General features: G+C 34.3%; 2 protein-coding genes across 4 annotated transcripts in view; one reads left to right on the forward strand and one right to left on the reverse strand.

The window, feature by feature from the left end:
• Positions 1-8,017: 8,017 nt before the first annotated feature.
• On the reverse strand, positions 8,018-12,323 carry LOC123220935 (FACT complex subunit SPT16-like). Of its 3 annotated transcripts, none has more exons than XM_044643554.1 (2): positions 11,953-12,323; positions 8,018-11,364 (listed from the first exon to the last, which is right to left on the reverse strand). In XM_044643554.1, the coding sequence occupies exon 2, from the start codon at positions 11,309-11,311 to the stop codon at positions 8,201-8,203; it is 3,111 nt and encodes a 1,036-aa protein (XP_044499489.1). In that variant the 5' UTR covers positions 11,312-11,364; positions 11,953-12,323; the 3' UTR covers positions 8,018-8,200. The 3 variants fall into 3 exon arrangements, with proteins under 3 accessions (XP_044499489.1, XP_044499488.1, XP_044499487.1); XM_044643553.1 differs by having other exon boundaries at positions 8,018-11,371; XM_044643552.1 differs by having other exon boundaries at positions 8,018-11,450.
• The window catches only part of LOC123221454 (polygalacturonase-like), a 45,840-nt gene continuing 42,662 nt past the window's right edge, over positions 12,236-15,413 (forward strand). The window contains exon 1 of the mRNA XM_044644303.1: positions 12,236-12,300. Coding sequence (XP_044500238.1) covers positions 12,236-12,300 — 65 coding nt within the window. The remainder of the gene's footprint in view (positions 12,301-15,413) is intronic.

A 15,413-nucleotide genomic window follows, 5' to 3' on the forward strand; every position in this document is an offset into this window, starting at 1 on the left:
AAGAAAGCAAAGGAAAATATGAAGAATGGTGGCTGCTGGAGGCTGCTGGAATGTGGACGAAAATGATGAAAAAGTCTTGGTTTTGCCTTTTGTTTTTCTCCCTTGATCTTATCTCCTTTTCTTTTTCTTTTCCCTTTTTTTTTTTTGACTTTTTGCATTTATATATATATATATATATATATATATATATATATATATATATATATATATATATAGTTATTTATGCATATGTATATATATATATGTATATAAAAAAAACACACCCATATATATATATATTTAAAATGAGAAAGATCTCAAAACAGGGTCAAAAGACATAATTGCCCTTGAAATATACCTGAGGGTATTACAGGGGAGCTTGAGGGTTTCTTCAAAAGCACTAGAGGCTTGAGACAAAGGGATCCTATTTCAGCTTATAACCGTGGAGGTTTTATCTTACGTCCATGAATAAATAACTGTTAGAAAGGAGTTTGAGTTTCATTACAAGAGCAAGAAGAGCCAAGTTACTCACTTTTGTTTTGTTGATGACCTTTTCATTTTCTGTAAAGCCAAAGGTTAGCAAAACTGGTAAAGTAAAAAAACTTTCAAAGAGAACGTTTGGGTTCGAGCCTTTGCCACACTTATAAAACCTTGACTACTTGGTATAGTGGTTATGAGTTCAGTCACTGTACCCTGAGTTTATTCGTTCAACCAATCTGGCCGGGTCCTCAGTTGCCACAAAAAAAAGAATTTTGTAAAGACATTGAAGACATTTTGCAATTTGAGGAAGGTTCCATTCCTTTCAAGTACCTTGGTGGCCTTATGGCCTCCTCAAAGCTTTCCTTGGTGGATTGTTAACCGTTAATTGACAAAAACTTGGCTAGGATTACTTCTTAGAAAAACAAGTTCCTCTCATATGCAGGGAGACTCATGCTTATCAAAGCCATTCTTTTTAGCATTCCAGTTTACTAGTCTTCTCATTTCATTCTTTCATCCAAGCTACATAAAATCATTGATGACAAACTTAGAGATTTCTTTTGGGCGGCTGTAGACCTTAATCAAAACAAGGGAAAAGTTGCTTGGGATGACATTTGCATACCCACAAAAGAGGTGGATTGTGCATTATGAAAAACAAAGATTGGAACAAACTAGTGATGGTCAGACATATTTGGGATATTTGCTATAATATAGGTAACTCTGTTTGGGTTAACTGGATCTCTATTAACCATCTAAAAGGCAAAAGTATTTGGGATATTAGAGTTGTTAATGACAATCCTTGGTGGTGGAGAAAGTTGCTTCAATTAAGAAGTGACTTGAAAAGGAAAATTAAATACCGTATAGGGAATGGGGAGAACACAAATCTCTGGATGGATAATTGGCACTCTCTTGGTCATTTTCTTGACAGGTACGGAGATAGATTATTACATGACTCTAGTCTTAATAGAATTGCAAAGGTGAAGAAGATCATTTATGGGGAAACCTGGAATCAGACCGTTGCTAACTCTTGTGCTTTGATAGAGGTTATAGTATAGTTGAAAGGCAATGCTGCAAGAGGAAATGATACTATATTATGGATTCCTAATCCTTCTGGTGCTTTCTCCATAAAGTCAGCTTTGAATGAATATCAAAATAGGAAAGGGGACATTAAATGGGTTGAGTTGGTGTGGCACTAGAAGATAATTCCAAGACGCTTCATTATTCTTTGACTGGCTATTAGACAAGGTTGATGACAAAGGATAAGCTATTGAGGTATGGGTTTGTGTCAAGAGCAACATGTGTTCTATGTGATAGAGATGAGGAAGATGCTAACCACTTATTCATCCGATATGAGTTCAACTCGTTTGTATGGGAAAAAGTGCTTGAAATAAGTGGTCTTTGATGAGGGGGTCAAAATTGGAACACTTACATTAGAGATATTTGCATTTAGTTGAGAGGTGACAATCTGAAGTATTTGATAGGGAAGATGTGTCTGGGAGCTACAGTCTATGCCATTTGAAAAGAAAGAAACATCACAATGTTTGCTAGAGGTAGTCAAACCAAAGAAAAAATTTTGGACAATGTTAGGAAAATTGTGCAAGATAAGGGTGATGAGCTTACAAAGGTTCGTCTATCCAAGAGCAATGTGATAATAGCCAAGAGATGGAGATTACCTATGTGTATGTTCAAAACAGAATTTACAAACACAATTCCTTGGATGATGGAGCTGGGTAGTAATTTTTTTCTTCTAACTGATGTATTCTTGTGTAGATTATTCCCCTTTAGGTTTTCTCTTGTTGGGATTGTATTTTGGTAATGTTGTTATTGGGTGCTGTGGTCTACTACCATTCTCTGTGGCTCAGTTTTGTTCCCTGCCCAATATTGCTTCCCTTTGCCCAACCTACTTTTCTTCTCTGTGCCTGCTTCCATGGATATTGCAGTTGAAAAGCCCTACATTTTTCCTTGTTTGCAGTTTCCAAAGCTTTCCTCTTTCTAGAGCTGTCCTCCTAGTAGCCAAGCCTGGTTTTTCTACTGTTTGTTTGCATTTCCTCATCTAGATGGTTCTATTTTCTTGGGTGCCTTGGTTGGTTCTGTTGGACAGCTCTTATGTGCTTTCTAGTCTTAGGTGTTTCTAGGTTCCAGGCTTTCTTCCTTTGGAGCTTCATTCTCCTACGTCCAGGTTCATGCCTCCTATTGCTACCTTGCTTCCTGTGTTGATTATAAAGTGTGCCTAGGTGGCCTTGGTTGTGTTGTTTATACCATTGACTTGCCTTTGTGTTGCCTTTTCTGCTTGCTACTTTCCACCTTTGCTGCCTGCTGGAGTTTTTTCTTGGCTGTTGTCTTCAGTGTCCTACAGTCCACTCTCTTCTGGTTTTTGCCGGATATTGTTAGAAGCCTCTTCTGCTGTCCCTCTCTGTTTGGGTTCTTGGTTTGTTGGTCCAACTCCTTTGGCTCCTGGATCTCTATCCTCATTTTTATGAGTCGTGCGTGTGCTTCCTTAACGAGAGATCCTGTAAGGATTGTTGATATAGCTTAGGTTTTATGCTTAAAGTTTGTTGGGATTTTCTATTTTGGTGGCTTGGTTATATAAAGTTGTATAGATTATTGTTCATGGGCAAGCTTGGTTGTATCCCCTTGTTTTAGTCGTGCTTTTCCCTGTGTATTTCCTTTTAGACCTTTAATTTTTGGGTGCTCAAGAGGATTGTCCACTCAATGGTGTTGCTGACTTTTGTCTTGTTAGTTTTTTATTGTCCTACTTTATGGTAGGCTGGCTTAGGTTATGGTCAGGTTTCTCTTTTAGGCCTACGTATTTTTTTCTTTTTTAATTCATTTTTGCTTAGAAAAAAAATGATACTACTTCCTTAATTTATACAATTTATTTGTATATATAATATTATTTTGTAAACAAATAATAATTTTACCTTCTAAATAATAGGACAATACAAGAAAACCAAGCCCGTATTCTAATTGGCCCAACTCATAAAATAAATAAATTAGAAAGCCATAATCCCATTTTGCCTTTAACAAATATCGTTTTCACAATGCGTAATAATTCATTTTTGGGAGATGATTTTTAGCCCTCACCATTTTTTTTGTCTTTAGTCTCTCCATCTTCTTATTGATTGTGGATATAATTGTCATAAAAAATAATTTTATTATCTTAATATTTTTATTTCAAAACTTCGAAAAGTTGAAAAAAAAAAGGTTAATTAGAGTCGAATTGAGTTCAAATTTGTGTATATTTGAGCTCAATGAGTTTAGGGTTATCAAGCTTGAGATTAAACTTTATGTTAATGGAGGTACTAGAGCTTGAATACTGAAGAATCAAAATACCATGTTACAATTGAACAATGATTTTAAAAAAAAAAAACCACTCAAACACACACAACATTTGAAAGTTAGGCACCCCTCATATCAAACATTTCACTCTCCTAAAATCATATTAAGCATACATTTCATCTTAGCGATCTAGAATAACAACCAAAAGATTTAGAGGGAATTAAATATCTTATCAGTTATAGATAATGAAAAAAAAGAACAAACAGACAAACTCTAAATTTGATCCATGATGCAAGTTGTTTTGCTTTGGGAGAGTCGATGCTTGAGAGAAATTATGGAATATGTTTACATTACTTGTTAAGAGAAAGTGTCAGACTAAAAACGAAAAAGAAAATTGCATCTATTGAACTTAGAACAAAACAACGTTGTTTTTAATTTAAGTTATCAAACAAAATAACATTGTTTCTTACACTTACATAATGTACATAGTAGATCAAAATAACTTCGTTTTGAATTTTGCAAAACGATATGGTTTAACTTGAATTTGCAAGAGGCTTACAAGTAAAACAACATACTGCTCGAGCCATCAGACACTTGAAGCTTAAGCTCAAGTTCACCTTTTATCAATTCATTTCGAGCTTGATTGAGTTAAGTTGACACATAAGCTCGAGTTAGCTTAGCTTGAATCCAAGGCTACAAGCACTCAACTAAGAAAAAATGAATACTAGTCGATATTAGGTATATTATGATGCAGGTAGAGCCAAATTTTTCTGAAGAAACCAATGAAAAAAAATCTATATGAGACTACAATATATCATGGCCCAGAACAAATCAAGTATTGAGAATGGATTGGATAAGAAATGTACATAATGGAAATAAGACATAAAATGGGCCTAGAAATTGTGAATATTAGGAAGTCACTTGGCAAACGGGGAGATGATAAATATTAGAATTGGATTCAAATCGAGTTAACTTAAGTTTGATTTTTAGATTGGCTTGAGTGAATCCGAACGCAACTCACATATTATAAATAAGTCTAGTTTATTTGTTTCTTATAATGCTACAATCTTTTTTAAGATTTTTTTAATTAGGAAACATAATTTTTTAAATTTAATCATTATTAAGTTAAAAATTTATAATAAAATTTTTCTAAGCTATACTATTGAGCTTTCGAGCCAAGCTCGAGTTTGGCTAATAATATCGAACTCAAAATTGAGTTTAGCTTTATTAAAGGTTCTTGAATTCGACTTAACCCAAGCTCAAGAATGGTTCACCTCAAATCCACCCCTAATGAGGATATTAACTTGCTTGTTAGGGTAGTGCCCTAAAAACAACCGTCACAAATAATATTTGAGTAATCTTTAATATTTAACTAATAAAATGATATTTATATTATTCGTATTTTATTTAAAATATATATTTGTCCTAAGAATATTTAAACTGTGATGAGGGTATCAGTGCTCGACACTTAATCGTGAGAATCTTATGTGCATATTAGGTAGTTGTTAAAACATTTATAACTTTGATATTATCATGATAAAGGACACAAAGAATAGTGAAAGAGTTATTATAGTGTTGAATGACCTTATTATAAGATGATGACAATTATCATATGTCAAAGTTATTTGTTGACAACTTGGTGTAACACATGGGTGCACATTATGAACGTGTTCACTAAACTGACCCGTTAAGTAGATTCTATGTAGATGGTTGATTTAGTGTCTATAAAAAATATCCTCTTAGTGAATGGAGGTACATGTGATCTTTAGATTTGAGATTATTAAACTGTCTTGTATAAGAATTAATATGGTTTGACACCAGCCTAATGTAATGCGATCAGAGGATTACTAGAAAGGAAGTGATAGACTATATTGAGATCTATGCAAAAGCTATGATGGATCAATAAAAGATTCATCACTCCTAAGCTTGAGAGCTGATATCTTAATTTGGGTCTACTATCTAATGGATGTTAATGACTAATCAAATTTGTGACCATAATAGAATTGAGTTGATACTCGATTCAATATTATTTGGTCATTAACATAAATTAGTCTCTTGAATTCGAGGATCTCTAAGGGAGACGTTTTATATATATTTTAGTCTTGAAGAGATATTGTATGATGAAAAGATTAAATTGTATGAGTAACTGTATCACTGATCGATTAAAAGAAGTCGTATGTTGATTTTTACTAATCGGGTGGTTATGATATCTTGTTAGAGGCTAATTTTAATTTGTGTCCGAGTGAATGCCAAGTCAAAAGTGTAACACGAATCTAAACACTATTGACTTAGTCGAGAGCTTATAGGTCACAAATAAAAGGAGTTGATAAACTCTAAAGGCATAAGGATTGTTCAAATTGGATTTGGTATGGAATTCAAATGGAGAATTTTCAGACTTGAAAAGGTTTATAGACCAGAATAGTGTATTCTGAAGGCTAGGGGTGTTGTGAGAATTGAGTTTATCAAGTTGGATAAATCATATCCTAGTTAGACAATTCAAAATTCAAACTAGTGCAGGACAGGATTTTGTCCCATCCAGATATGTGCCCACAATTTTAGTTGATTACTAAAATCATGGGATTGAAATATTTAATGTACACTCAGGATTTGTGCAAAGCACGGGTGTGAGTAATTCTCATCACCCGGGGGGTGCAATTGGATTGCATAAAGCCCACTTGTGCTTCGTGCAATGCCAAAGCAGGCACACACATGCCTAAGCAGGTACACAACACTATACACAGAACTAAACCTAGTTGCCCAGAGAAAATTCCCACTTTTCTCTCTGAAATACATACTGCCCTCAGGTTCTAGCAAACCTTGAGCACAGTATTAGCCTCTCTTGAGTTGCTATTTTGTATAGATACCAATAAACAAATCTACGCTTAGTTCTAAAAACAGGACTTTGCAACCTCACGCCATTAGAGAAAGACGAAGGAGCTGCCAATATAGGGATATCAAAAATACCTTATGCGTGTTATTTGCATGCTTGTGAATTAATCTTATTATGAGGATAATCCATATTAGGGTTTTGCGGTATATATGTACTGTTTATTTGAATTTTTAAACTGTTGTTCCATTCCACAAGGCCACAAAATCGCTACATTGCTAGCATCTTATATAGAAGGATGTTAACCACCATGTTAAGCACCATTATGCCACTAGGCCGTCGCAATGCAATCCTGAAAGTCCTCTGCACCATCTTTCATCTTTCAATGCCCAACAACAATTATTTTAATGTGGGAACCGTCCAACTGAAATCACAAACCCTCCTTTATAAATATGTGCCTCTTTCCTTGACCACATTTTTACCATTGTACATGATCTATCAAGTTAATAAATTTATCCTATTTTGCAAATTACCCTTGTTATAAAAAGCCATGGCTAATCATAACGCAACAGGTGGTGTCAAAAAATCATGGACTCTTTAGAGAAACAGTTTTCCTATCCAAATGCTATAAAACAAGTTGAATTAGGTAAAGAACTGCACTTGAAAGATAATTTTTAAGCTTGAGAAAATAATGATAAGACAATAATAACACTTTAGCTATAGAAATGTTCTACCAAGGATTGTGTCTCTCACGAGCATGGTCCAACAAGCTTTTTGAAAGGGCTCAATTGATGCAGCCTTTGGAAAGTCATGAGCACCTCCAAGTAGCAGTTTCCAAAAACGTGTGAAAATGACGTTAAGGTTAAGATTTGTCGCCAAGTTTTACCCATAGCTGATAATTTACAAATGCAGTTTTTCATAAATTGGCTAGGGATTTCTGAATTCTTAGTGGCTGGTAGTTGGGCGTTAGATTATTGTGTGTCTTGCCTGGAAGACAAAGATTTTGCATTGTACATCACTGGAAATTAGTGTTAGTTTCTCTTGTTATCAGAATTCTATTATTCTCTTTGTTTATTAGCTATTAGATAGTTGTCCCATTTTGTTTTAAGATCAAGTATTGATCCGTTTCCCAGATAATATAATATAGAAAAAGGCAATTCAATGAATGTGTTCTGCGATGCTAGTTTAAATGTTTAGGTTCTTATTACTGTTCCAAGCATGATTTATATTCATTGTGTTGTGTGATTAAGTTTGTAAGAACACTGAAAGGGTGACAGAAAACATCGAACAAACCAGTACCATCTATAAGATCATAATTCAGAGAGAAAATCCAAACTTTTCATACCATTGCTAAGGTGTTAAATTCTCCGGTTTTAATTTTCTCCTCCTGCCTATTCGCCTGGAGAAATTTCAAGCAAACCAACGATTAGTAGAAGAGGTAGATATGCACACACATTTACATAATTTTGTTATTTTTCAGAGTAGGAGTTTTTAACTTAACAAAGATTGTTTACCACGCATAGAATACAGAGATGCAACACAAGCCTATCAAAATTCAAAACTTACTTCTCAAAAGATTAGTCTTTTAAAGTTTTAAATTTCTGCAACTGAAGCTGTTGCTACGCTGGTTTTCACCTGTCACCTCAATTTTGTTCTCTTAGGGACACTGCCAACAGGATTTCTCCTGTCAGGTGCACGAGCTTTCCCAAAAGCCTTCATCTTTCTCCGCTTTCGCTCTTCCTCACTGTCTGAGTCATCCCCTTTTTCCCGGTCAGCATAGGTTGCTTCCCTCTCCAGTTCTTCCCATGTTTTTCCCTTGTCCTCCTCTGAGTCTTCTTCAGAATCCTCTTCCTCATCATCCTCTGACTCCACCAATGACTCGCTGTCATCATTCTCATCGTCTGATCCAGAGTCAGACTGCACATCTGAAGGCTCATACCCTTGATCTGACTCTTGTGAGTTCTCAGATTCTGAGTCACTGGCTTCCATGTTTAGAAATTCCCATCCTCCATCCTCAATGAATTTTTCTGGGTCATCAGTTATTGTTTTCAGTATAGGCCGCCAGTTTAGATTTAATCTGCTCTCATAATACTTGAGGTCTGTAGTGTCAAGCCACTCCTTGATGCCATCTAATGATGAGGAGGGAATAGAATCAATCCGAAGTACATCACGCTTGAAGTCCTTAAACACTATAGTCATATCAAAATTCTTCTGTCCAAGACCAACTCTCTCCAGGTTCACTATCTCAATCTCACTTAGGGTGATCACCACAAAAGGCGTTTCTATCAGCTCAACAAGGCAGGTTGATGTTGGGACAATGAAAGCCGACGCTTTGTGGGGAACCCCATGGAAGCCAAGCTCTCTCAAAGGCTGATCAAACTCTAGGTCAAATGCTTTAAATTGAGGTTGACCCCACATATCATTCACCCGGTTCACAAAGTTCTGGAAGTCCATGTTAATTTTATTCTTCCGGTCTTTCTCACGCTGTTCTTCTTCAATCTCATCAGGGTCATAGGCTGATCTCTTTCCACCTCCCACAGTCTGAACTACATCCATTACCTCAATATAAAATTGCACATCCTTGGTTTTTTTGTTTCCCACCATTATGTGGTTATGCAAATGAAAGTGAAGGAGTGTGATCATTTCCCTCTCTGCTGGCTGGAAGAATGCATGCTTGATGTTACCAAACATTACATCAACACGCTCATCAGGCCTTGAGGTTGAATATCGAAATCCATTTGTGTGTGCTTCTAGGGAACCTGTTAACTTTCTTCCCCTACCACCAAAAGGTGGACGAATCCATAAATCATACAATTTTATTGGCTTGAATTTGGCTGATGCAAGTTGAAGCTTTTCCTGAGTAACTAAAGTTGCCCTCTCAGCTCTTTCAGACTCCCTGGAAGTGACCTGTCTCCGGAGTGTCTTAATCTGCTGTACCACCTCACTTATATGCCTCGAGTCCTTGGAACGAAATGAAATTTCCTTCAAATAAATTGATCCCTGAAACTTCAAAGTGTTTGAGTCATGAGGACTAAAAGGAGTACCAGGCACATTAAAAATTATACGGATGTAGCAAGATCGGTTACTGTCCTGTTGGCTGGACACACTCTTTACAGTGGCCACATGGAAAGGAACCATGCTGCCATAAATTGGCAAAAGGATTGCTTCATTCCTCTGGTCAACTTGGATCATTAAATCTCTTGGAGGGGGCAGATCAGTTACATTCTTATATGCAACCAAATCACCAATAGTTTTCACAGCACCGCGATTATCTGATGCCCCAGAACCACCACCAGCAAGCCTCCTAGCAGTTTCTTCATTTTTCTGTCGGGCAAGTTCAGCCTGGTGCTGCCTTCGAAGCTCTTCCTTTGACATTTCCTGATTGTCTGACCTAAGAGTTGCCTTAGACAAAATGGGCTCACCACCTTTATCCTCAGTTTTGACTTTTGGTCGTTCTTCTTCTTCATCATCCTCATTGAATGAGTATGCGACGTCCTTCACAGCTTTTGAACTTTTAGAAGTGATAACATCTGGTGCCTTTTCACCAATGATAACAGTATCTGCAAGCAAAACTGAAAATTTCCGTGTCTTTGGGTTCTTGGTCTCTGTCTGCAAGTTTTGAAAACCTAGTAAAACATTGAAAACCATTCCCTGTTTCAAAACCCTGTCATTCCTGGCATTAAGGCTAAGCCCCGATTCACGAAACTCAAGTCCAATTCCAGTTCCTGCAGTTCTTGTCAAGTTTGCAGCCAATTCAGGAGCATCCTTCTCAACTACTGAAACTGCTGCCGAATATACAGCACTGACCTTGTTCCCAGATTTTAAAGCACCAATTGCTGCTTCATGGGCCTTAAGGAGGACCTCATAAGCCTTGATCTGCATGGCATTGGCATCAATCAGAAAAGTTCGAGCAACATTAGAGCAGTAGCTGTTGTATCGTGATCCAATTGCACATATAATCACACTAGTAGAGTCATAGTATAGGTTCTCATCATTGCTCGATGCACTTGGTTTCAGGTCAAACTCTCCTCCGCTCTGAAAAATTGGAGGGTAGCAAATATCAACATTCTCGGCCTTCAACTTGACCTTAATTCTCGAAGGTTCCAAAATGGCCTTCTCTGTGTCATCCATTAATGTTGAATGGGATATTTTCTTCTCCTCATCAATGACCTTTTCAAGCTTCGGGACCACAAATTGCTTCATCACAGATGAACTCAAAAAAGCAGCTTTCTTGATATTTGTAAGCTCAGTATCATCTTTTACAGCAAAAATGTCAGCAAATGCATTTGCTACATCAAAAAATTCAAAATTCGCATTCTTCAATTTTTCATTCCAAGACTCCAAAAGCTTCCCTTCAGGAGCCTCTCTTGAAATGTGTCCCACAACAGGAGCATCACGACCACTAGATTTCGGATGATCATTAATAGCACTAACAATTTTGTCCATCAAACCAGTTCCATCATCATTTTTTGCCTTCACATGCATTACTACTTCAACACCCACAGCCTCTTTAGCAGACTTCTTAACAACGTCAAGCAAAGAAGCCTTTTTCTGGCTACACAAGAGATGAATCTGCTTCTTCAGGAAAACCATAATCGTCTCCGGGAATTCATAACCAACCAGCCAAATATTCAATGCTGAGGATTTCAAATACCGCAGATCCTCTGAAACCGGAGGAGTTGCTATAGCAATAGCACTACAATCACCCCACACATCGGAGTTATATTGATTCCAGTGTGAATACAACATCTTGAGCCGCTTACTGAAGTTGTCCAAATTGATAGCATACAGATTGGCATTTCCTGAAGTCTTAGTAGTTGCAGGTTTCACGTTAGCCATTGGAAACAATTCAAAAACACCAACTATATCCTCAACATTTCAACATAGCCTGCCAAAATTAACAAGCAATAAGATTGCTTTACTTCTTTAATCAAAATTAAGTTTGATTTAGCACCAATTCATTGATCATTGCTTACAAAACATGTCAAGAGTTACATTATATAAACTCCAAGCTTAGCAATTAATCTTAAACTTCTTCAAACTTATCCAGTCATCAATTCTTCCAGAAATCATTTTTTCAATATTACATTTTCTACTTACATCAGTTACATGTATTAAGATTTAAATGTTATTGACCTTATAATTGACCATAAAAACATAAGTTGACCCGATTCAACAAAGTTTAGTATTGAAATAAGCTTCGATTGATAGAATTTATTTTCTTTTTTAATTTTTCTTCAGTCTCTGGGGAAAGAAACAGAGTAATTGATAATAACTACACAGATTGAATCCAGATAATCAAACAAAGCCACCAATCGCAAAAAAAGAATATCCAATGCAACCCAAATTTTAATATAAAAAGAAGGAAAAAGGTTTAAAAAAATAATCACCTCTGCCTTTTCAAATTAACGTCTCTAAATCGTGATCCTGAGCTTAAATTATCAGAACTTTGACAACAATCATCCGATTTCAAGAAAATGAAGACAACCCATATGAGGAAACGATTCAAACACAAAGATGAACATAAAGGGCCGCCATGTGGAAGAAAAATTGCGAGAGAAAAGATCGAAAAGTTAAAATTAAACAGGGGAAAATGTGGAAAGTCAAAAAGTTCAAAGCGTGAAAAAAGGATCAAGGCAAGTAAGTGCAGAATTGAGGACGAATAAGATAAAGATGTGGCAGGGCTTGAAGGAGGATGAAGATGAAGAGAAGAAGAGCATCATGGAGACGATAACTGGGTTGAAAATATTAATTTAAGTTTTTTATAATTTAACTGTTTAAGGACTAAAATAACCTAGCCCCAATAGTTTTCACTTGTAATAATAATAAGAGAATTTCGTAGTATACCATGGATTAGATTAGAATTAAACATGACAATTTGGTCGTTAATCTGAGTTTTTGGTCCACCCTTCTTTGAATGAAGAGAGAATTTTTTAATAAAAATAAAGACATGAATAATGATGAAAATAAATAAAATCTTGGTAATTAAAGATAAAGATAAATATATTTTTAATCTATTCTTTCTCTGGTTTATCCCTATTTATTTCCTAAACCCACAAATCTACCTTAACACATAATAAACATTTCTTTATTTTTTTTTTAGTAGGGTTGGGGAAGAGAAAGCGTAGACATTTTACCCATGAGGATAGAAAGGATAAACTAAGAGAAATTTTTTAACAAAAGAGAATAGAGATTTCTCATCATCCCTTTATCAAGGATAAGATAGAAACAAAAAGATGTTTCTCTTGTAAAGACGAAGATGGAAATTGGAAGGGAATTTAAGTATTCAGTCCATACTGATCTCATTGTCATCTCTAATTAAAATTAGACGTTAACTTTTTCATTGCAAACAAGCCTTCAAAGTTTGAAACCTTATCATTGATATCTTTTAGCATAATCCTCTTATATTATTGTAACTATTTTATACAATACACTTCGATAATGTGTTTTATATGCATTAAATTTCATTAAAAATAGTAGCAAAATGGTTTTCGAATATGCAATCTTTATACCTGTTTATTGATGTGAAAAATCACACCATCAATAAATAAACAAAAATTTAAGGTACAAATCAATACAAAGAATAATAGAAATTGTAATGTTTTTTAAAGTGGTTTGATCTGTTGTTTAGAAGTTTACAATTTATTATTATGTTGTTAATATTTTTTTGTATGAAATTGATAGGACAATGGGAAAGGGTTAAGTATGTAAATACATAATTGAATACCTTAAAACCCTAGTATCATTAGACTTGTCTATTGGCCAAGCTAGGTCAAGCCTTATTTAGTGTGGCCTGTCGTGCCATATGTTGTGTCAAGCCATGACTTGCCAAGGTCTACCACATATCTAAGGTCCAAGGCATGACCTATATTATAGTCCCTTGGGTTATGCCCCTCTTACTTTTTTGCAATCTAGCATGTGTGCTTTTTGAGTCGCCTGTCAAATATTATTTTTTTATTTTAAAATAAACAAAGAAAATATCTTTAAAATTTTATTAAGAAGCCCTAATTATGAAAAAAATAAACTCATATTTATTACAATTTACAATATAAGTATCAAACATTTCTAGTTTTTTTTCATATTTAAATTCTTAAAATCTTTAAATATATCTTCAATGACAAATTTGTTATTATCCAGTCTTTCAAACGCATAATACTTTTAATTATATTGGAGTGTATTCTTAATCTTTTATCATTGAAGACACATGTACTTACACTAAAACCTGATTTTAATGTTATGATAGACACTGGAAGAGTTATTAAGTCATGTGTCGTGACGAACTCTAGAATAAGTTTTTTATTTGCTTCTTTACTGTGCAAAAATATCAAATTACCGTTTTCACTAATTATATCATTTAAATTATTAATATTAATATAATATATAAATGGACCAAAATTAAAAATTGAACCTATGGGTTGTTTGCATTTTGTAAGGACAGACTAGAGACATGTCTTACCTGTAGATAAACCTAATCTAATCACATGATAACACATATAAATATGTATACATTTGTGTATTCAAAGTAGGTATACATAGTTTTATTGTTTATTAAAACACAATGAATTTCTCAATTACATTTAGTAAAAGACGTATAATTTTTAAAATCATTTGACTGCTTATTAAAATATTGAGCAATTACATTTTCATAACATTCATAAAATTTTAATATTAAATATGTTAAGTTCCAACATATTCAAAATTTTCCTTTTAATCCAGTTTGTTTACATATAAAATGATTTACTTGTAAATGTGAAGGAGACAATGAACTATAAGTAATGGTATGTCTAAGTGTTCCTATTTCTATTGTGCTAAACTTGTTTCGTCTTGTGCATTAAATTTATTATATATCATTAAAAAGTAAATTTAAATGGTTCATCATTAACTCAATAGCTTTATCATTTGATTTAGCATTATTAAATGTGATGGAAAAAAAAAAATATTATTAAAAATATAAGCTAATTATCCAAAAATGGTTAAGCTAGTATGTTGATATTTTAAAACTCTAAATACAAAAAAAAGTTAACTGTTATTTATAATTAATATAATGAGTCGTTATATAAATATATCCTAAATCTTGTTTGCTAAATACTCATAAATAAGAAGTAATTGAAAAAATTTTATTGAACTGACTAAGTTCATTTATAATTTTTATTTTTATTAGTGCATAATTTTTAACTATATTAGTTCTAAATGTGCTTCTAGGAACGCTTTTAAATGTAGGTTAGAACATTATTTTGCATAAACCATTTTAAGATACTATCATCACTGTGACAACATACTTGACTATATAGTTTTTCATGTTTCATTTACTATATGTGAAGTTAGACATTTCTTCCATCATAGAGCTGAATGGATTAGCAGAAGAGGATTTACATACTCATCTTGATCTTTTGAACAAAATTTCCTATTCACTCTTTTATGTGTTCTGATATGTTTTGCAATGTTTGTTGACATGCCTATGAAGATGTCCATTTCTACCCAAACTCACACAAGTTAAGTAAGAGCCACAATGTTTGTGAAAGGGTTTTTTGATCCATATACATAAAAAACAATGGAATTAATAATTAAAACTATAAAATATAGATCACAAGCGCATCTCCATTGATCTAAGGCTGTTATACATACAATATATTCATTTTTTTGCATCAAACTTATGTTTGAAGGTTACACCTTGTAGAATTGCATCTTGAATTTGTTTTTGGTACTTCCGCAATTCCATATAACGTAGTAAGACCTCTACTCATCCATATAGAGGCTGCCATGAACACAAGAACTTGTCAAAGTTGTTGAGAAGCACTTCCTATTGTTAGATCACAATGATTTTGGGGTGAAAGAACTTTCTTTTGGAATT

The sequence above is a fragment of the Mangifera indica genome, chromosome 7, assembly GCF_011075055.1.
Source record: "Mangifera indica cultivar Alphonso chromosome 7, CATAS_Mindica_2.1, whole genome shotgun sequence".
NCBI classification, from domain to species: domain Eukaryota; kingdom Viridiplantae; phylum Streptophyta; class Magnoliopsida; order Sapindales; family Anacardiaceae; genus Mangifera; species Mangifera indica.

Coding starts and splice junctions, on each gene's coding strand:
- LOC123220935 (XM_044643552.1), bottom strand. CDS start 11,401: ATGGCTAACGTGAAACCTGCAACTACTAAGACTTCAGGAAATGCCAAT.